This window comes from Apodemus sylvaticus, chromosome 1, assembly GCF_947179515.1.
Source record: "Apodemus sylvaticus chromosome 1, mApoSyl1.1, whole genome shotgun sequence".
Lineage (NCBI taxonomy): Eukaryota > Metazoa > Chordata > Mammalia > Rodentia > Muridae > Apodemus > Apodemus sylvaticus.
Genome location: NC_067472.1, coordinates 55,222,147 through 55,245,436, shown reverse-complemented (window position 1 = coordinate 55,245,436; position 23,290 = coordinate 55,222,147). Strand labels below are relative to the sequence as shown.

Genomic DNA, 23,290 nt, shown 5'->3' with positions numbered 1-23,290 from the left:
TGATCTGATAGTATGCATGGGATTATTTCAATCTTCTTGCATCAGTTGAGGGTTGTTTTGTAACCAGTTATATGGCTGATTTTGGAGAAGGTACCATGAGGTGCTGAAAAGAAGTATTCTTTGATTTTAGGATGAAATGTTCTGTATATATCTGTTAAACCCATTTGGTTCATAACCTCTATTACTTTCACTGTGCCTCTGCTTAGTTTCTGTTTCAATGATTTGTCCATTGGTAAGAGAGAGAGGTATTGAAGTCTCCCACTATTATTGTGTGGGGTTCAATGTGTGCTTTGAGCTTTAAAGTTATTTTGTATTTTTAGCATAAAGTTTCTTTTTCTGGATGTGGGTGCCCTTGCATTTGGGGCATAGATGTTCAAAACTGAGACTTTCTCTTGGTAGATTTTCACTTTGATGAATACGAAGTGTCCTTCCTCATCATGCTTGATTTCTTTTGTTTGAAAATCTATTTTATTGGGCATTAGGATGGCAACTCCTGCTTGTTTCCTGGGACCATTTGCTTGGAAGATCTTTTTTCCATCCTTTTACTCTGATATAGTGTCTGTCTTTGTTATTGAAGTGTGTTTCTTGCATGCACCCTAATTTTGGATCTTGTTTGCATATCCAGTCTGTTAGCTTCTCTCTTTTAATAGATGAGTTGAGTTCATTAATATTCAGAGATATTAAAAGAGATGACTTTTGGTCCTTATATGTCTGTTTTTTTTAGGTGGCTTTATGTGCTTGTGGTTCTTTCCTTTTGGCTTTGTTGTGAGATGCATAAAATCTTGTCTTTTCTTTGGTATAAGTACCTTCCTTGTGCTAGAGTCTTTCTTCTAGGATCTTTGCAGGTCGGGATTGGTAGATAGATACTGTTTGAATTTGGATTTGTCCCGGAATATTTTGATTTCTCCATCTATGTTGATTGAGATTGTTCCTGGGTATAGTAGCCTAGGGTGGAACTTATGGTCTCTTAGATTCTGCATAACCTCTGTCCAGGCTTTTCCATCTTTTAGTGCCTCTTTAAGAAATCTGGTGTAATTCTGATAGCTCTGCCTGTATATGTTACTTGGCTTTCCCCCCTTCTAGCCTTTAATATTCTTTCTTTGTTCTGTGCATTTAGTATTTGGATTATTATATGATAAGAGAATTTTCTTTTCTGGTCCAATTTATTTTGTGTTCTATATGCTTCTTGTATATTTATGGCTATCTCTTTCTTTGGTTTGTGGAAGTTTTCTATAATTTTGTCGAAGATGTTTTGAAGTTATTTGAGCTGGTAGTATTTGCTCTCTTCTATTCCTATTATTCTTAGATTTGATCTATTCATTGTGTCCTGGATTTCCTGGATGTTTTGAGTTAGGAGTTTTTTATGTTTTAAATTTTCTTTGACCATTGTGCCAATATCTTCTAAGGTGTCTTCTACAACTGAGATTCTATCTTCCATCTCTTGTATTCTGTTGGTGTTGCATCTTTTCTGTAATTCCTGATCTCTTTCCTAGGTTTTCCATTTTAAGTGTTGCCTCCATGTGTGTTTTATTTATCGTTTCTACTTCCACTTTTAGGTCTTGGACCACTTTGTTCAATTCCTTCATCTGTTTGATTGTGTTTTACTGTATTTCTTTAAGAGATTTATTTGTTTCTTCTGTAAGGGCTTCTACCTGTTTTCTTGTGGTTTTTTGTTTTTTGTTTTTTTGTTTTTTTGGGTTTTTTTTTTGTATTTCTTTTAGTGAGTTATTTATATCCTCCTTAGAGGACTCCATTATCTTCATGAGATAGGATTTTAGGCCAGCTTCCTGATTTTCAGGTGTATTGGTGTGTGCAGGGCTTGCCATGGTGGAAGAACGATGCCAAAGTATATTGGCTTTTGTTGTTTATGGTCTTACGCCTGCCTCTCACCATCTGGTTATGTCTTTTGTTATTTGGCCTGGGTACCTCTCTCTGGAGCCTCACTCCTAGGTTGCTACAGATCTTCTGTTAGGTCTGTTGCCCTGGCTGCCACAGATCTCCTGGAAGAAATTCAGACTCTGGCATCTTCAAAGGAGTAGACAAGCAGATGTTCTATTGCTTTGTGTGCAGTAGATCTCCTGTAAGGCCTTCAGACTGTTGGGTCTTCAGAGAAGTATGCAAGGTATTGTTCTGCATGTAACTGTTTACATGGGAGGCCTTTATACTGTGGGATCTGTTGTTCTGTGTGTAGCAGAACTCCTGGGAGAATTTCAGACTGTGGGATCAGTTGCCCTGTGTGCAATAAAACTCCTCGGAGGCCTTCAGATTGTTCAGTCTTCAGAGGAACTGACAAGCTGGTTGTCTGCCCTGGTGGAAGGCACAGGACAGAATTCCAGCTGAATTTGGGGTGGAGAGGGCTTCAGAATGATCAATACTGAATCTTCTGGACTCCTCAAGTTCCAAGCTCCTGTGGTTATTTGAGAGGGTCCCTTACCTATTGCCCTCTGTGTAGCAGAACTTCTGTGATGCCTTCAGACTGTGGGGTCTTTAGAGGAGTAAAAAAGCTGGTGATCTTCCCTGGTGCAAGGCATAGCTCAGTAGGTTTTTGTAATATTCTTTTCCAGAGGATTTCATTCACAAATGAGCCAGCATAGTGGAATATGTTAGTGATATATATTGTATGCTTTATTCTCATGTTTTAATATATGCATTTTGATAATTTCCCTTTTATCTATTCATTATCCTCATATTCACCTACAGAGAGTGAGAGGAACGTAAGGATGATGGTGGAATAATTATGAGTCTTTTCTCCCTGCCCCCAGATCCTTAACTACTTCCTTCTCTCTCCGTCTTTTATTTTTTGATTAGCCAATAATATAAAATAAGATTTCCTAGTAGCATAATGAGAATCTACTTACAGGAGCATGGACAATGATAGGAGAGAAGACCAGTGAGGAAAGCCTCCCTCTTTCCCCAAAGAATCATTACTCACTTATCCTTCCTCAAGTTGGTGGAATTTTATTGTCTGAATTTTGAGAATGTCTAGTACAGATAATCACAGCTATTGAGAATTCAAGAGTGCAATGGTCATATCATGCCTAGACAGCATTACATATGACCTCCCTTACTTTAGACCTTATATTCTATCTGAATTTATTTCTTTAATTATGGTCCCTGACCCTTGGTAATAGTGCTGTAGATATCTAATTGGGACCAACTCGTTTAGCAATCTACTCTTCTCAGCAGATTGACCAGTAACTCTTTAGTAACTTCCTCAAGCAGTGAAAAGATACTTCTCTGAGCAAAAAAAGACTACAGCACTATTCTATGGACTTGAACAAAATGGCACATAATATCCACATAGTTAAATAAAATAACTATATTGCCTCTACTACTAGGGCCTATAACATCCACAGCTATGAAATTCTAAACAGGTATAAAGTATTAAATGTGAATTTTTTTCCTGTAAAACTGGCATAAAATCCAGGTATAAAGTGGATGGTTGGTTACATCCAAAATGGTTTTGCCACCATTGAGCCAGTTACCATATCTTGTATACATGTAGCAATTAGGGCTTTACTAAGCATACCCTAGTTCTTGAATTTTTTTTGAAAAATTTTTTTCATTATTATTTTTTTTGAAATAGGCTTGTGCCCCAACTAACTTGAAGCTTAATTAACCAATATACTATATTCTGTTTACCGAATGGTCAGTTACCTTTCCTGACTTCCTACAAGTCTGAGGCAAATCTTCCTCATCTAACCCTATTATAGAGGTCCTCTCTCTCTACCAGATGTCGCACCTTCTGATCTTGCCTCAGCTTATTGACTATAAGGTTTTTGTTGACAGGCATTGCTTCAAAAATGTACCCAAGAGATTATTACTGCATATACAGGTATATCCATCCTCTAGCACAAGAATCTATCATTCAATAAAATGATGTAGACTATTGTCTAGTAGCAGCCTGCATAGCAACTTACAGTGCAATGAAAATAGTGAGCAGAGAAAAAAATTCCAGGTTTATTTCAGCTTGGTTTTTCTCTATCTAGCATCCAGAACTTGTAGTATATTCAACAACTTAATGTTCATTAATGTTCATTCTGTTTGAAAACTACTTGTACAGGTATGATCATTAATACTGAGTTTAAAGTTTACTGGATCTTTAATCAATGGCAGATGATTTGCCAGACATGTCCAGAGAGATTTATTTTTATTAAGTTAGTCTCTGTGAATGACTGAATTAGGTAATTCTGATGAGTAAAATTGATGAGAAATGAACAATTTAAAGGAAGACAACATTATTCCCTGTGTTTTTGTCCTGGAGTATATAATAAGAGACAGCTAGCTGGGAATAATATTCACTGCTCTCTGCTTCTTGAATGCATATGCAGTGCGACTAGCTGCCTTTTTAAAGTTCCTTTCCTGAAACTACTTCACACTTCATGAAGGTTTCAAAATGATCACTTTCTTCCTTAAAATGTTTTAATAAGACTGTCTTATCACATCAACAGAAACACTAACTAGTAAAAAATGTAGCACTGAGGATGAGGTCTTTGTCATGATAAAGGTTATACGCACTCTCCAGGCCTTTGTACTGATTGTGGGAGGAAATGGAAGAATCATAAACTCTGCAGTAAAAATCCCTCCAATACTGTACGTATAACTCAAGGAACCTCTTGGGTAATGGGAATGATTAAAGAAGCACAGACAATGGAGGTGGAAGTCATGCATTTCAGAAGGCTACAAGAACTCCAATTGTGTTGGCAGCCATTAGTATGAAATTTGACCAAGAACCTATTTCCAGTCTTTTGAAATTCTGAGACAGTGAATTAGATTGAATGTGAAAATAATGAAATAATTTGTTTTGTGAAGTATATTTTATAATGGGTATTTATAGTGTTCATAGTATCACAACTTGTACAGTTTACCCAGATCAACAATAGAAAGAAAACAAAAATATAGACAGAATTTTATAAAAATGTCTAGTTTGTCAAAGAGGAGTCATCAAACAAATTAAAGATTGTTGCCAAGGCATTACTTAAGAATTTGTATCACCTGCAGTGATGCATCATGTTTCATACCAACCAGAAGGAAAATAGCCATGAGTGCAAGAGTCCAGTCATCAAATGATCCAACTTGTGAAAATGCAGAAAAACTCTAAAAGGAAGGGGCTTGAACTAAGACCTTTGAGCTCAGTCCATGGGAATCCATGTACAAGGAAAGATATAGAGCTGTGGTCCAGGAGGGATAGATTACTTTTTGAACTGCTGATAGACTGTGAATGACTGCTTACATAATACTAGTTTGGAAACATGAAGTCAAGAGAGATTCAGTGAGTACTGATCTAGTTCTAAAAGCAACAAAAAGTCCCATTTATTACTGCTTGATCTTAGAGCTTGCACCACTGGAGAGCTGTTTAGGAAATCCCCCCTTGTGCCCTGTGCCAATGAGTTTGGGGCTCTTTCCCACTTTCTCTTTTATTATATCCAGTATATCTGGTTTTATGTTGTGGTTCTTGATCTACTTGGAGTTGAACTTTGTGCAAGGTGACAAATATGGATATATTTTACTTTTTCTTCATACCAACAGCCAGTTAGACCAGCACCATTTATTGAAAATTCTTTCTTTTTCCATTGTATATTTTTGGGTTCTTTGTCAAAGATCAAGTATCCAGAGGTGTGTGGTTTTATTTATGGGTCTTCAATTGTATTCCATTGATCAACTTGTCTATCTATGAACCAATACCACATAGCTTTTATCACTATTACTCTGTAGTATAGCTTGAGGTCAGGGATGATGATTCCCACAGATATTCTTTTATTGTTGAGAATAGTTTTCACCATCCTGGGTGTTTTGTTATTCCAGACGAATTTAAGAATTGCTCTTTCCATGTCTTTGAAAACTGTGTTGGGACTTTGATATGTATTGCATTGAACTTGTAGATTGCCTTTGGTAGGATTGCAGTTTTTACTATGTGAATCCTACCAATCCATGAATATGGGAGATCTCTCCATTTTTGAGGTCCTCTTCATTTTCTTTCTTTCAAGTTTATGTATTGAACTTGAAGTTCTTGTCATACAGATCTTTCACTTGTTTGATTAGAGTCACACCAAGATATTTTATATTGTTTGTGGCTATTGTGAAGGGTTTCAATAAGAATAATCCAGAGTGTCAAACTATTATATACAAAATAGAAGGCAGTAACAAACTCACATGAATTAGAATGACATATATGGCTCTGTCTTCTTGGGAACCATTAGAAAAAAGATAGTAGTTATAAATGTGTTGGACTCTATTCTGGTTTCTGTAAAGCACAATTACTATAATTTACTGGAATTTGCCAATGGAATCAAACTTATCATATCAGGGGAAAAGTAAAAGAGTGTATATCATGAGACACATGTACCTAACATTGTCCAGGATCGATACGCATAGTTCCTTTCTACCCTTAGATTTTTCTATTCAATAGAACATTCATTACAAATGGAAGAAATAAATTCTTCAGGAGATTTAGGAACTAGTTTAAGAGATATCATTAATAGGTAACATTACAGGGATTTTCCCAAAAAATATCTTTTCTGCATCTCATTTGGTCTATTAGTCTGTCTGGTTGTCTGTCCCCCTTCCATCGCTACTTTCTCTGTGGGGGTCCTGTCCAACAGTACTCTACTCTATGTCATACAAAGGCTATATTACTATATTATATTACTATATCACACAGACTTAGAGACTGAAATCTTAATGAGATTGTAATAAATTTTTGCTTTGTACAATGACTTCATGTATCTGGTAATTATTTTCCTTGTTGGTTGCTTTCACAATACCACAACCAAAATTACTGGCAGGAACAGTTTAAAGGCAAAAATATCAGTTTGGGTCACAAATTCAAGATGTTCAATCAATTATATTAGACAGAATTTGGCAGCACTTGGGGAAGTTGGTATTTGTGGCTAAGGATTCTCATATCATGGAAGACAGGACATACAAATGTAATTGAAGGTCAGACCACAAGTGACCTATTTGGCAGGAAGAACCTACCTCCTAAAGGGTTATCACCCACTGAAATATTACCAACAGTTTTCTGAAGTGAATCTAGGAGATGTAAATCTTAATATCATCCACGACTAAATTCTAGGCATCATGAAGACACTGTGTTGTGTTTTGCTTTAAATAGCATGAGTTATAAATTAAAGAATCTGCATATAATTTTTTTCTTTTTTATGTTTTCCTTTTTTCCTTTTTTTATTCAATATATTCTTTATTTGCATTTCAAATGATTTCCACTTTCCTGGATCCCCCCTCCCCAAAAGTCTCATAAGCCCTCTTCTCTCCTCCTGTTCCCCCATCCACCCCTTCCCACTTACCTGTTCTGGTATTCCCCTATACTGCTGCACTGAGCCTTTCCAGAACCAGGGGCCATGCCTTCCTTTTTCTTGGACATCATTTGATATGTGGAATGCCCCAGAGTTCTTGTCATTTTGTTACAACTAAGCAGACTTGGATTTATTTTCAAAGGTTGTGAGAACAAGTATGAAGAAGGAACTTGAGGCAGCAAAGACAAAATCTTCTCCAAGTGACTTGTTCCACACACCCATCCTATGTAAGCAGATATATCTCCTGTCCTTTGTGAGGTAGGTAGGCTCACAGTGTGCCCACTGAAACAGTGCAGAGTTGTATTTTCTCCTTGACATATTTGAGGTATAACAATTTCTGTAGCTACAAGTAGTGAAAACTTTTGAGTTTAGCAATGCAGAGCTTGTTGTATGATGATTAGTATGTGTGTCCAAACTCTCTGCCAGGCTCACAACCACAGGCTGATGCTGAGAATGCCTATCAGGTGTAAACTTGGATGTTGTTACTGCTCATTTGTCTGGATCCATTTCAAAGATGATAAAAATTCTAATATGTATTAAATAAATACATTCAAGTCAGGAACATGTATAGGCATAAAGATGTAATCTTCACACAGGTCAGCTTATGGAAAAATATTCTAAGTACTGATGGGACCCACCATGTATTCTACAAATCCATTAACACTTTTCAAAACTTCAAAAGTGATTATGTGTTCCCTCATCACACAATTGCTTTATAGTAGGTATAAATTATTCCCTATAAGTAAATAATCCATAAAAGTCAAGATACCTTCATAGTGAAACCACTAAAACAATGTCTTGTCTAATAATATTAATATTTGTTGAACATAAATTTTACACCTTCTGATATTATTTTCCTCTTTTTTTTTCACTACAGACTTCTAGCACTATTATCAATTTGTGGCCTGGCAATTAATCTCCAACACCTGAGTCCTAATGTTATCCTGTTACAGTTTCTCCTTGGTGCAGTGGCCATACCAGTCAATGTTATTGGACATTTTGTACTTAATCACATGGGTCGTAAAGTAGGCCAACAGGTTATCCTGTCCTTTGGCGGAATCTGTATTCTGACTACCATATTTGTGCCTGAAGGTGAGGAAAGTAAGTAAGATATATATATATATATATATATATATATATATATCTTTCATTTCTTCAGATTTGTCATTCCCTACTTTTAACAGATTAAAGTTATTAAACGATGTCTGGTAACCATGTTGGATATTTAGCAAATGTGCTTCAGTGGGTGCTGATGAAAAAGAAGTCAAAATTCAGCAATGAATATTATAGTTAAAAGTAATTATTTCCACTAGAGATTATTAATTTTTGGTCATTACATTTTGTTTTTTTCTTGCTATGTATGCTTTATGCCTTATAATTCTGCCCCAGGAGGCCACCAAAATATCTGACCAACTGTATATGTTATTATAAAGTTGGTCATTTTGAATTATTTATCAAGAAAATAATTTTTACTCCTGTTAAAATACAGGAGATCTGCACAGAATTACAAATGGGTCGAACATTAAAATTCTCATGAATGAGTTCACTAATTAAATAAATATATTTAATGAGTAGGGGTATCCATATAGTTAACTAGCTTTGCTAAAATGTAGTGTTGCAATGTACTACTTTTAATTCTATGACGATGGATTCTATAGCCCTGGAACACATGTACTAGTATCAGTTTTTCTCTCTCTTTCTCTTAGTCACCATTCAATTTCTGTTTAGGAATTGTGAAATACAAATTATAACAGGTAAGCTAAATAAACCACTGTTCTTGACCTTTCTCTCCAGAAATGCAGACTGTGCGTATTAGCATGGTCATATTGGGAGGAGCAGTTTCTTTTCTAAGTAATGCGAGTAATCGTCTACATGAAAATGAGCTACTTCCCACATCATTAAGGTACAAGTTTCAAGCCTGGCACAGAATAAACTTCTCAGTATATTCTATGTAATTTAAGGAAGAAAATAAAGACTGGGTAGTTATCTAACCAATTAACCATAATGATAATGTGTGTAGCTTTAATATACTGAAATATCACTTTGTGTTGGGACTGCTATTTAGAATCTCATGTAAATATTTTCAGCCAATGAAAATGTGTGTTCCATGGCAAACATCATGCTCTAAATTTCTTTATCTTTGATATATGTGTTTAAGGTAAATAAATATATTTAATGAGTAGGGGTATCCATATGGTCAACTAGCTTTGCCAAAATGTAGTGTTGTACTTTTTTTAATTCCATGATTTTTTTTAATTCCATGATGATGGATACTTCATAAAGGTATGGATTATATTTTAAAATCATATTAATTTTCATTATTCACTCTGATATTATTTCTAATTTATTCATTATTCTTTCCAACTGAATGTTCTCATAACCTAATTTTTTTGAGGTTTAGGAGGTGTGGATATAGGTCCTTGAATTTGCATACAATGTAATTTGTTGCATTATAATATTGTCTCTGAGATACTTCTTCTGTTGATTCAACTCTGCCAGTCCTTGGTCCACACATTTGCTGGTTCCCTTTTACTACTAGAAAACCCCTCTACTTTTAATTTCACAAAACACTTATACCTCTTGAAACCTGTTTTTACCCTTTAATATATCCATCCAAGTCTTAGAGCCTATACCTATAACACACACATGTATGCACACATATAAAGTTAAAATATAGAATTTACATATAAGATAAAACATACAGTATTACTATCTCTGTTTCATTGTGTTGGATAAGGAAGTGTCTTCATATTATGAATCTGACCAAAAAATATTACAGAATAAAGCAAATTTGAGAAACAAGAATAAGTTGCCAAGATCCTTAAGTTTCATTGCACTGTTTTCTGACTACCAGAATTCATGTATAATCCTAAATCACAAATATCAAGTGTGTCTCTTTACCAGATTACTTTTTGTGTATTGTATTCTTCCCCCAAGGTCAACAGCTTTAGGAATCATTGGAGTGATTAGTAATACTGGATTATTCATGGCTCCCCTAATCATGATGCTTGTGGCATACTCTGCCTCCTTGCCCTGGATCATCTATGGAAGCTGCTCCATCCTCTCTGCCTTTATTGTGTTTCTTCTTCCTGAAACCAAGAATCAGCCTCTTCCTGAGTCCATCCATGATATTAGAAATGAGTGAGTAAAACCTCTTCCATATCTTTAGGGGAGTAGGTTGCTAATGGACTTTGCCAAGGGAGGCAAAGCAACAATGAAGAACTGGATAAATTGGGTTAATTTAATAGTGGTCACTACTTTGAATGGGGACAGTAACTTCTAGGTATGCTGCTACTTGAATTGCATTGTTGTCACTGCTTTTGAATGGGAATATTTTGTTAATCTACTTATTCAGTGGATTCAGATACTGTGGATTCAGATGTCCCTGGAAACTCTCTTGCTCAAAAAGTCTACCTATGTAAAAGCTGTGCTAGGATACCCTCACTGGTATTCCCTCCCCTCTCTCATATCTCTCTCTCTCTCTCTCTCTCTCTCTCTCTCTATCTATCTATCTAAGTATTTTTATTAATATATTGATATGTGTTGGATTGATATGAGGTGTTGGATTTTGTCAAATGCTTTTTCAGCATCTAATGAAATGATCATATGTATACATATGTATGTATATGTGTATGTTTATATATGTGATATATCACATATATAAATATATACACACATCATATATATATGAAACACACATTATATATATGTATATACATATATATGAAATCTTGTGATACACCAGAAGCACACAAGCTTGCACAAATATAAATGTCATATCATCCTTCAGGCTCAGTTACCTTTCAGGTCATTTAATGCTAATAAACTGTCTAAAACTAACAGTTTCTGTATGTTTGATTAATGGTGACTGAATAATTCAGGGGAAATAAGATACAAGATTAAAGAACCTGCTATAGATAACTGTGCATCTAAGGGAAACACTCGTCTATTTTATGTGACATTCTGATCATCCTGGTTTCTCTAGAAATGAAAGTGTTCATGATAGAGTAGAATGGACAGATTAATAAAGGGAATATAACAAGGAAGGGATGGGGTCAATTTTTTGACTGCCTTGACCATGTGCATGGCTTATGTATCCAGTAACAGCAGCAGCCACTCAGTACTTAGTTTATTTCACAATGGCACAGTCCCGTCCAGAAAACAGTCTCACTGTAGTCATCTGCAAATAGTGATATTTTGACTTCTTCCTTTCCAACTTGAATCTCATTGAGCTCTTCCTGTTGTCTAATTGCTCTGGCTAGGACTTCAAGTACTATATTGAACAAGTAGGGAGAGAGTGGACAGCCTGGTCTAGTTCCTGATTTCAGTGGGATTGCTTAAAGTTTCTTTCCATTTAGGTTGATGTTGGCTACTGGTTTGCAGTATATTGCTTTTACTATGTTTAGGTATAGGCTTTGAATTCCTGATCTTTCCAAGACTTTTATCAGGAAGAGGTGTTGGATTTTGTCAAATGCTTTTTCAGCATCTAATGAAATGATCATATGGGTTTTTTCTTTGAGTTTATGTAGTGGATTACATTGATGGAATTCTGTATATTGAACCAACCCTGCAACCCTGGGACGAAGCCTATTTGATCATGGAGCATGATCGTTTTTGCCCCTTCCCCCTCCAGCATTGAGCTAGGCTTTTCAGCCTCTTCGGTCAACCTGCAACAGTCCTGGCCGTCAGCCCCCACTTTCTGCTTGTGCTATTCCTGGCCTTTGTTCTTCAGAGAGCAATATAGCTGCTGTTTTCACCTGGAAGTCATGGCAGCCTCAGGCCAGTCTCAGCTGGAAGCATCCTGGACCTGTTAGACATGAAGTGCTCTGATCTTAGAAGGGGACCTGCTGTGATTGGAGCCAACAAGTTCTTGGATCTCTCCTTGAAGTCTGGGGGAAGGGCTTGCACAAAAATTGTTAAAAGGTCTGACTGACTTTAAAGTTCGGGCCTTGATCAGTAAAATATCGCCCTGGCCTCTTTCTTTTGCCCTTTCCCCATACATCCCTCAGCTTCTGTTCCAGGAACCCAGTTCTATGGAATACAAGTGTTTTAATATGTTCTTGGATTCAATTGGCAAGAATTATATTGTGTATTTTTGCATAGATATTCATAGTGGAAATTGGTCTAATGTTCTCTTTCTTTGCTGGGTCTTTGTGTAGTTTAGGTATCAGAGTAATTGTGGCCTAATAAAACGAATTATGTAGTGTTCTGTATTGATATTAGGTCTTCTTTGAAGGTCTGATAGAACTCTGCATTGAACCCATCTGGTCCTGGGTTTTTTTTTTTTTTTTTTTTTTTTTTTTGGTTCGGAGACTATTAATGCCTGCTTCTATTTCTTTAGGGGTTATGGGATTGTTTAGATAATTTGTCTGATCCCAACTTAACTTTGGTATCTGGTATCTGTCTAGAAAATTGTCCATTTCATCTAGATTTTCCATTCGGTGAGTACAGGCTTTTGTAGTAGGCTCTGATAATTTTTTGGATTTCCTCAGTAACTGTTGTTATGTCTCACTTTTCATTTCTCATTTCGCTGATTTGGATACTGGCTATGTGCCCTCTGGTTAGTTTTGAAAGGGCTTAAAAGGGGAGAGTATAGGGGGTTAAGGGAGTGTGGCTAGGCGGCATGGGGGAAGGTGTCCAGGCGGGCCCTTGCTTGGGCACCTCTGCCCCTGAGGGACCACACACACAGAGGCATAGTATAGAATAGAGTTTATTCAGAGTAGGGGATGGGAGTTAGTGGTAGAGAGAGGGAGAGAGAGGGAGAGGGAGGGAGAGAGAGAGAATAGAGAGAGAGAATAGAGAGAGAGAATAGAGAGAGTGGAATGAAGGCCGACCATGACCACGTGGAGCGGGGAAGAGCCCCAGGGGCAGAGAGGTGAGAAAGTGGGAGAGCAGAGAGCAAAGAGAGAGAGGAGGAGCAAATAGCCCCTCTTATAGTGGGCCAGATCTCTGGGGCGGGGCATACCTGGCTATTGCCAGGTAGGTGTGGGGTGGAGCTTAGACAAAACCCCAACAAGTTTGGCTAAGGGTTTATTTATGTTATTGGTTTTTTCAAAGAACCAGCTCCTGGTTTGGTTGATTCTATGTATAGCTCTTTTTGTTTCTACTTGGTTGATTTCAGCCCTGAGTTTGATTATTTCCTGCCATCCACTCTTCATGGGTATATTTACTTTTTTTTTGTTCTGGAACCTTCAGCTGTGCTGTTAAGCTGTTAGTGTATGCTCTTTCCAGTTTCTTTTTGGAGGCACTCAGCTCAGAATTTTCCTCTTAGCACTGCTTTCATTGTGTCCCATAAGTTTGGGTATGTTGTGCCTTCATTTTCATTAAATTCCAAAAAACTCTTTAATTTTTTCGTAATTTCTTCCTCGACAAAGTTATCGTTGAGTAGAATGTTGTTCAGTTTTCATGCATATGTGGGCTTTCTGTTGTTTTTGTTGTCATTGAAGACCAGCCTTAGTCTGTGGTGATCTGATAGGGTGTGTGGAATTATTTCAATCTATAGTAATTGAGAGTTTTTCTGGGTGTAGCAGCTTGGGTTGGCATTTGTATTCCCTTAGGGTCTGTATGACATCTGTCCAGGATCTTCTGACTTTCATAGTCTCTGGTGAGAACTCTGGTGTAATTCTAATAGGTCTATCTTTATATGTTAATTGACCTTTTTCCCTTACAGATTTTAATATTCTTTCTTTGTTTAGTGCATTTGGTGTTTTAATTATTATGTGACAGGAGGAATTTCTTTTCTGGTCATATCAGTTTGGAATTCTGTAGGCTTCTTGTATGTTCACGGGAAAGAGAAAAACCTCTTTCTTTAGGTTAAGGAAGTTTTCTTCTATAATTTTTTTTTCTGAAGATATTTACTGGCCCTTTAAGATGTAAATCCTCGAGCAGTGCAGCAGTGGCTGGTCCAGCTGAAGGGCCATCAGCAGTGGAACCAAGGCGACACAGGGTCCAGTTAGGCCCTGCGCCCACGACCACTGACCTTCGCTGACCAGCTGGGCTACAAGCAGCTGCAGTTTTGCGGCGCCTTTCGCTGCACGGAAGCCACTTCAGAACTCGGCCTCCCGCCAGTCAGGAGAGGCTCACCTCCATCTTGGTTTTGGGCTCCAGAGAGATCGGATAGACTGAGGTACACAAACATAATCCGAGGCCAACACCGCGGGGGTCTGAGCCCGACGGGCGTTGGCCTGCACCCAGGCCCTGGGCTGTTCGGGGGGCCATCGGGGTACCAACCCAGCCAGGAGGTTTTTTGCCCTGGCCAGCGCGCGCGCCGCCATTTTGCCTACAGGACCCAGAGTGCTTGGGAGGGCAGAGACAGCTAACAAGCATAGCCTGAGGCTAACAAAGCAGGGGTCGAGGCCCCAAAAGGCCCAGGACTGACCCCAAGAACTGGGTGGCTTGGTGGGCCATCTGTGTGTCAACCAACCCAGGAGGTTGTTAGCACAGCAGACTCTCCCAGCGCTTTCTGGGAGCGCGAGCGCACACGCCCGCCATCCTGGTCACCTGGCAGACCCAATTAAGAGTCATAGCCCTAGGGGAACTTTGCTCGGACATTGGCCTCCCAGGCTTTTGCCTGGACTCAGGGCCTGGGCGGCCAGGCTAACCTTGTGTGCGCCAGCCCGGCTGGGGGATTGGCTGCCCAGCGGAGTGATCTGAACACAGGGGAGGTCCCGGCAGCATACACCGTCGGTGCTCCCTGGAGGTGCACACGGGCTCCATCTGGTCCATAGACACAATCTGGGGCAAGGACTCAGGCAGAAGCCCTCAGCTCAACTCTCTCCGCTTCCGGATCCAGATCAGCCTGGGCGGCGGCACCACATCTCCAGGACCTTCAAGAGGCTAGAGGGGCTTCCGGGCAGCCAGCTGGGAGAAGTCGGAGTGCTCCGGTGAATCCAGCGGGCCCCAGCGGGAGCCTTCCGGTGCCTGCTTCGGGATCTGAATAGCCTGGGCAGCAGCACCCTGTTTACAGGCAGTGCAGGAGATAAGCTGTGCACCAGAGGCCAACTGGGAAGGGGCAGTTTGCACTGGTGAGTCAGCACTGACAAGACAAACTAACACCAGTGAGAACTAGATGGCAAAAGGCAAACGCAGGAACGTCACTAACAGAAATCAAGGCAATATGGCAACATCTGAACCCAATTCTCCTCTACCAACATGTCCTGGATACCCCATCACACCAGTAAAACAAGATTTGGATCTAAAATCACTGGTCATGATGCTGGTACAGGAACACATGAAGGACATACTTAAAGAAATTCAGGAGAAAATGGATCAAAAGTTAGAAGCCCTTGCAAGGGAAACACAAAAATCATTGAAAGAAATCCAGGAGAATACAAAAGCCAACAATGAGGAAACGCAAAAAAACACTTAAAGAAATACAGGAGAACTTTGGTAAACAGGCTGAGGTCATGAAAGAGGAAACACAAAAATCTCTTAAAGAATTAGAGGAAAGCACAAACAAGCAAGTGAAGGAGCTAAGCAAAACCATCCAGGATCTAAAATCAGAAGTAGAAACAACTAAGAAAACTCAAAGGGAGACAACTTTGGAGATAGAAAGCCTTGGGAAGAAATCAGGGGACAGAGATGCAAATATCAACAACAGAATACAAGAGATAGAAGAAAGAATCTCAGATGCTGAAGATTCCATAGAAACCATGGACTCAACAGTTAAAGAAAATGCAAAATGCAAAAAGCTTGTAACCCAAAATATCCAGGAAATCCAGGACACAATGAGAAGACCAAACCTAAGGATTATAGGTATAGATGAGAGTGAAGATTTACAACTTAAAGGGCCAGCAAATATCTTCAATAAAATTATGGAAGAAAACTTCCCTAACCTAAAGAGAGATGCCCATGAATATACAAGAAGCCTACAGAACTCCAAACAGACTGGACCAGAACAGAAATACGTCCCGTCACATAATAATCAAAACACCAAATGTTCTAAACAAAGAAAGAATATTAAAGGCAGTAAGAGAAAAAGGCCAAGTAACATATAAAGGAAGACCTATCAGAATCACAGCAGACTTTTCACCTGAGACTATGAAGGCTAGAAGATCCTGGGCAGATCTCATGCAGACTCTAAGAGAACACAAATGCCAACCAAAACTACTATATCCAGCAAAACTCTCAATCACCATAGATGGAGAAACTAAGATATTTCATGACAAAACCAAGTTTACCCAACATCTATCCACAAACCCAGCCCTACAAAGGATAATAGGAGGAAAACACCAATACAAGGAGGGAAACTTCACCCTGGAAAAAGCAAGATAGTAACCTTTCATCAAACCCAAAAGAAGTTAAGCAATCAAATTTAAAAAATAACGTCTAAAATGATAGGAAGTAACAATCACTATTCCTTATTATCTCTTAACATCAATGGACTTAATGCCCCAATAAAAAAACACTGGATACGTAAACAGGACCCTACATTTTGTTGCTTACAGGAAACACACCTCAGGGTCAAAGACAAACACTACCTTAAAGTAAAAGGCTGGAAGACAATTTTACAAGCAAATGGTCTCAGGAAACAAGCTGGAGTAGCCATTTTAATATCAGATAAAATTGACTTTCAACCCAAAGTCATCAAAAGAGACTCTGAGGGACACTTCTTGCTGGTCAAAGGAAAAATACAACAAGAAAAACTCTCAATCCTGAACATCTATGCTCCAAATGCAAGGGTACCCTCATTCGTAAAAGAAACTTTATTAAAACTCAAAGCACACATTGCACCTAACACAATAATTGTGTGTGATTTCAACACTGCACTTTCCTCAATGGACCGATCAGGAAAACAGAAACTAAACAGGGACACAATGAAACTAATTGAAGCTTTGGACCAATTAGATTTAACAGATATATATAGAACATTCTATCCTAAAACAAAAGAATATACCTTTTTCTCAGCACCTCATGGCACCTTCTCCAAAATCGACCATATAATTGGTCACAAGACAGACCTCAACAAATATAAGAAGATCAAACTAATCCCATGCCTCCTATCAGATCACTATGGAGTAAAAGTGGTCTTCAATAGCAACAAAAACAACAGAAAACCCACATACACGTGGAAATTGAACAATATTCTACTCAATGATAACTTGGTCAAGGAAGAAATAAAGAAAGAAATTAAAGACTTTTTAGAACACAATGAAAATGAAAACACAACATACCCAAATCTATGGGACACAATGAAAGCAGTGCTAAGAGGAAAACTCATAGCCCTGAGTGCCTCCAAAAAGAAAATGGAGAGAGCATACATTACCAGCTTAATGACACACCTGAAAGCCCTGGAACAAAAAGAAGCTATTTCACCCAGGAGGAGTAGAAGGCAGGAAATCATCAAACTCAGGGCCGAAATCAATCAAGTAGAAACAAAGAGAACCATACAAAAAATCAACAAAACCAAGAGCTGGTTCTTTGAGAAAATCAACAAGATAGATAAACCCTTAGCCAGACTGACCAAAGGGCACAGAGAAAGTATCCAAATTAACAAACTTAGAAATGAACAGGGAGATATAACAACGGAAACTGAGGAAATCCAAAAAATCATCAGATCCTACTACAAGAGACTGTACTCAACACAACTGGAGAATCTGGAGGAAATGGACAATTTCCTTGATAGATACCAAATACCAAAATTAAATCAGGACCAACTAGACCATCTAAACAGTCCCATAATGCCTAAAGAAATAGAAGGAGTCATAGAAAGTCTTCCAACCAAAAAAAAGCACAGGACCAGATGGTTTCAGTGCAGAATTCTATCAGACCTTCAAAGAAGAGTTAACACCAATACTCTTCAAACTATTCCACAAAATAGAAACAGAAGGAACACTACCCAATTCCTTCTACGAAGCCACAATTACGCTGATACCAAAGCCACACAAAGATCCAACAAAGAAAGAGAACTTCAGACCAATTTCCCTTATGAACATCGATGCAAAAATACTCAATAAAATTCTTGCCAACCGAATCCAAGAACACATCAAAACGATCATCCACCATGATCAAGTAGGCTTTATCCTGGGAATGCAGGGTTGGTTCACTATACGGAAATCCATCAATACAATCCACTACATAAACAAACTCAAAGAAAAAAAACCACATGGTCATTTCATTGGATGCTGAAAAAGCATTTGACAAAATTCAGCATCTTTTCATGCTTAAAGTCTTGGAGAGAACAGGAATTCAAGGCCCATACCTAAACATAGTAAAAGCAATATACAGCAAACCCGTAGCCAGCATCAAACTAAATGGAGAGAAACTTGAAGCAATCCCACTGAAATCAGGGACCAGACAAGGCTGCCCCCTTTCTCCTTATCTTTTCAATATCGTACTTGAGGTACGAGCTCGGGCAATTCGACAACATAAGGAGGTCAAAGGGATACAAATTGGAAAGGAAGAAGTCAAACTATCATTATTTGCCGACGACATGATAGTCTACCTAAGTGACCCAAAAAACTCCACTAGAGAGCTCCTACAGCTGATAAACAACTTCAGCAAAGTGGCAGATTATAAAATTAACACAAGCAAATCAGTGGCCTTCCTATACTCAAAGGATAAGCAGGCTGAGAAAGAAATTAGGGAAATGACCCCCTTCACAATAGCCACAAACAGTATAAAGTATCTTGGGGTGACTCTTACCAAACATGTGAAAGATCTGTATGACAAGAAGTTCAAGACTCTGAAGAAGGAAATGGAAGAAGACCTCAAAACATGGGAAAACCTCCCATGCTCATGGTTCGGTAGAATCAATATAGTTAAAATGGCCATTTTGCCAAAAGCAATATACAGATTCAATGCAATACCCATCAAAATCCCAACTCAATTTTTCACAGAGTTAGAAAGAGCATTTATCAAATTCATCTGGAACAACAAAAAACCCAGGATAGCTAAAACTATTCTCAGCAACAAAAGAAAAATCTGAGGGAAGCAGTATCCCTGACTTCAAGCAATACTACAGAGCAATAGTGTTAAAAACAGCATGGTATTGGTACAGTGACAGGGAGGCGGATCAATGGAACAGGATTGAAGATCCAGAAATGAACCCACACACCTATGGCCACTTGATCCTCGACAAAGAGGCTGAAAACATCCAATGGAAAAAAGATAGCCTTTTCAACAAATGGTGCTGGTTCAACTGGAGGTCAGCATGTAGAAGAATGCGAATTGATCCATCCTTGTCTCCTTGTACTAAGCTCAAATCCAAATGGATCAAGGACCTCCACATAAAACCAGAGACTCTGAAGCTAATAGAAAAGAAACTGGGGAAGACCCTTGAGGACATCGGTACAGGGAGAAAGTTTCTGAACAGAACACCAATAGCGTATGCTCTAAGAGCAAGAATTGACAAATGGGACCTCATAAAGTTACAAAGTTTCTGTAAGGCAAAGGACACCATCAAGAGGACAAATCAGCAACCAACAAATTGGGAAAAGATCTTCACCTATCCTACATCAGATAGAGGGCTAATATCCAATATATATAAAGAACTCAAGAAGTTAGACTCCAGAAAACCAAACAACCCTATTAAAAATGGGGTACAGAGTTAAACAAAGAATTCTCACCTGAAGAACTTCGGATGGCGAAGAAGCATCTTAAAAAATGCTCAACTTCATTAATCATTAGGGAAATGCAAATCAAAACAACCCTGAGATTTCATCTTACGCCAGTCAGAATGGCTAAGATTAAAAATTCAGGAGACAGCAGGTGTTGGAGAGGGTGTGGAGAAAGGAACACTCCTCCACTGCTGGTGGGGTTGCAAATTGGTACAACCACTCTGGAAATCAGTCTGGCGGTTCCTCCGAAAACTGGGCACCTCACTTCCAGAAGATCCTGCTATACCACTCCTGGGCATATACCCAGAGGATTCCCCACCATGTAATAAGGATACATGCTCTACTATGTTCATAGCAGCCCTATTTATAATTGCCAGATGCTGGAAAGAACCCAGGTATCCCTCAACAGAAGAGTGGATGCAAAAAATGTGGTATATCTACACAATGGAGTACTATTCAGCCATTAGGAACAATGAATTCATGAAATTCTTAGGCAAATGGATGGAGCTAGAGAACATCATACTAAGTGAGGTAACCCAGACTCAAAAGGTGAATCATGGTATGCACTCACTAATAAGTGGTTATTAACCTAGAAAACTGGAATACCCAAAACTTAATCCACACATCAAATGAGGTACAAGAAGAAAGGAGGAGTGGCCCCTTTTTCTGGAAAGACTCAGTGAAGCAGTATTCGGCAAAACCAGAACGAGGAACTGGGAACGGGTGGGTGGGAATACAGGGGAAGAGAAGGGGGCTTACGGGACTTTCGGGGAGTGGGGGGCTAGAAAAGGGGAAATCATTTGAAATGTAAATAAATTATATCAAATAAAAAAAAGAAAAAAAAGTTTAAATCCTCGTTCTCTTCTATACCTTATAGTTCTTAGCTTTGGTCTTCTCATTTTGTCCTGGATTTCCTGGATGTTTTGGTTTAGGGGTTTTTTGCATTTTGTATTTTCTTTGACTGTTGTGTCAATGCTTATGATATCTTCTGCATCTGAGATTCTCTCTTCTATCTCTTGTATTCTGTTGTTGATGCTTGGATCCATGACTCCTGACTTCTTTTCTAGGTTTTCTATGTTCAGAGTTGTTTCCTTTTGTGATTTCTTTATTGTTTCTACATCCATTTTTAGATCCTGAATGGCTTTGTTCAATTCTTTCACCTGTTTTTTTGTGCTTTCCTGTAATTGTAATTCTCTGAGGGCTTGTATTTATTTCCCTGTGTTCTCCTGTATTTCTTTAAGGGAGAAAAGACATTTATTTATGTCTTTCTTGAAATACTCTATCAGCATCATGTGCTGTGATTTTAAATCCAAATCTTGCTTTTCAGGTGTGTTGGGGTATCCAGGACTTGCTGTTGTGGAAGAATTGGGATTGGATGGTGACATATTGCTTTGATTTCTGTTGGTAGCGTTCCTATATTTGCCTTTTGCCATGTGGTTATCTCTGGTGTTAGTTGGTTTTGTTGTCTCTGGCTGGCACTTTTCCCTCCTGTGGGTCTGCAAGCCTCTCTCAGCACCCCTGGGTGACCAGCTTTCCCCTGGCATAGAGTGCTGTGGTGCTGCCCAGCTCCTGTGTACAGGTGGAGCCCAGAAGGCTAGCCCAGCTGCTCTGCCACTCCTGTGTACAGGAGGAGCCCAGAAGGCTAGCCCAGCTGCTCTGCCACTCCTGTGTACAGGAGGAGCCCAAAAGGCTAGCCCAGCTGCTCTGCCACTCCTGTGTACAGGAGGAGCCCAGAAGGCTAGCCCAGCTGCTCTGCCACTCCTGTGTACAGGTGGAGCCCAGAAGGCTAGCCCAGCTGCTCTGCCACCCCTGTGGTCCCTGTTCTCCTGTTCGTACCGACCTGCTTAGTCAACAGAGAGAAGATGGAGGCCTTACCTCTAAACCCAGGGGTCAGTTCACTACCTACAGAGCAGTTCTGTCCTGGCAAGATTGGTACACAGATGGCTGTGGAACTGCCTAGCATCTGGCTGCAGGTGGAGCCCAGAAGAACCCTGGCCCAGCTGCTCTGCCATTCCTGTGTTCCCTGTGCCCCCGGCTGTATCCACCTGTTCCATATGGAGTCAATTTTAATATGTTCCTATACTTTACATGCTTATTTCCAAAATGCACTGGCTAATACCATGATAACCACCATAGAAAGTACCAAAGCTGACTCACAAAACTCCCTAGAGAATTTATTTTATAAGATTTACTCAAATACTCTGGAAGTAGTCATTGTTGCAAAGGTGATGGATGAAAAGTTAGTATTCTCTGAAGAACACAGACCTCCTTTTCTCTATATTGTATCAGACTTCCTTTCCATATTTATGGGTTTTTTTTGTTGTTATTGTATGTGTTCTAGGAGAAAACACACAAAACAAGCAAAGAAGGAGGATCTCATCATCAAAGTCACAAGGTTTTAAAGAACACCTGGAATTGGCATCTGGTCAAAAAGCTGCTGAAAAAATGCTAATGAAGACATGGAGACAAATTTCCCAGGATGATTTACTCAGGATTATTTATTGATATTAGCTGACTTTTTTTAATTCAATATATTTTTGATTTAAATTTCAAATAACTTCCCTTTTTCCCCTCCACTCAGTCGCCTTCCCTCCCCCTGTTTTTCCACCCAACCCTTCCCAGTTCCCTGTTCTGATTTTGTTCTATACTGCTTCACTGAGTCTTTCCAGAACAAGGGGCCACTCCTCCGTTTTTCTTGTACCTCATTTGATGTGCAATGAAACCCTAAGACAATTACTTATGTGCCATACATGTCTTATGTAAATATAACTCAATTTAGTGTAGGACCTTGAAAAGCAGCCTGGTTCCTGGTTGAACACAGACTGGAAACTCCGGTGACCCTGAGGAATGGCAGGCATTTTGCCATGCTCCTGGACACTAGGCTCCCGACTTGAGGCCAAAGTCCTCCATAGATTTGTGGCCATCAATCACATAAGGGCAATGCCCCAAGCCCCTCCACAGGTAGAGGATATGACCACAGGTCATGTAGCCTCAAGACAGATCTCCATTTTAATGAGGTACCTATAGACCTGGAGGCTTAGCCAATAAACTCTCCTTTCCAGAAACTCCTCCCTGCAAAAGATATTTATTCTCAGGCCCGCCCTGAAAAATGGGATACAGCTTTTACTCATCTACTTTCTGCCGCGACAACAAATGTCTTAAAACCATGAACTGTCTCTTTTCATGGGGATCTGCTGTGGGAGCAATGGAGCAGGCCTTTGCCTAAAGAGCCAGCCACCTAATCTCCTGCAGAAGGCCTCTCTGTGCACCCAGCGACAGTGACTACCAAGCCTAAGCCAAGCCAGCTGCCAACAAACCAAGGGCTCTATCCCTGTGGGGGATACACATATCATTCTCCTTCGGCCCCTCACTAGATCCAGCCACACCATTCCTGTTTGACCCTTGACTAGATCCAGCCTA

General features: G+C 39.3%; 1 protein-coding gene across 2 annotated transcripts in view; it reads left to right on the top strand.

Moving 5' to 3' along the window:
• Nucleotides 1–22,272, top strand: part of LOC127678386 (solute carrier family 22 member 27-like) — a 62,833-nt gene extending 40,561 nt beyond the window's left edge. For both annotated transcript variants that reach the window (XM_052173313.1, XM_052173305.1), the window contains 5 exons: nt 7,456–7,571; nt 8,191–8,405; nt 9,108–9,216; nt 10,251–10,454; nt 22,212–22,272. In XM_052173313.1, coding sequence (XP_052029273.1) covers nt 7,456–7,571; nt 8,191–8,405; nt 9,108–9,216; nt 10,251–10,454; nt 22,212–22,272 — 705 coding nt within the window. The remainder of the gene's footprint in view (nt 1–7,455; nt 7,572–8,190; nt 8,406–9,107; nt 9,217–10,250; nt 10,455–22,211) is intronic.
• The last annotated feature ends 1,018 nt before the right edge of the window (nt 22,273–23,290 follow it).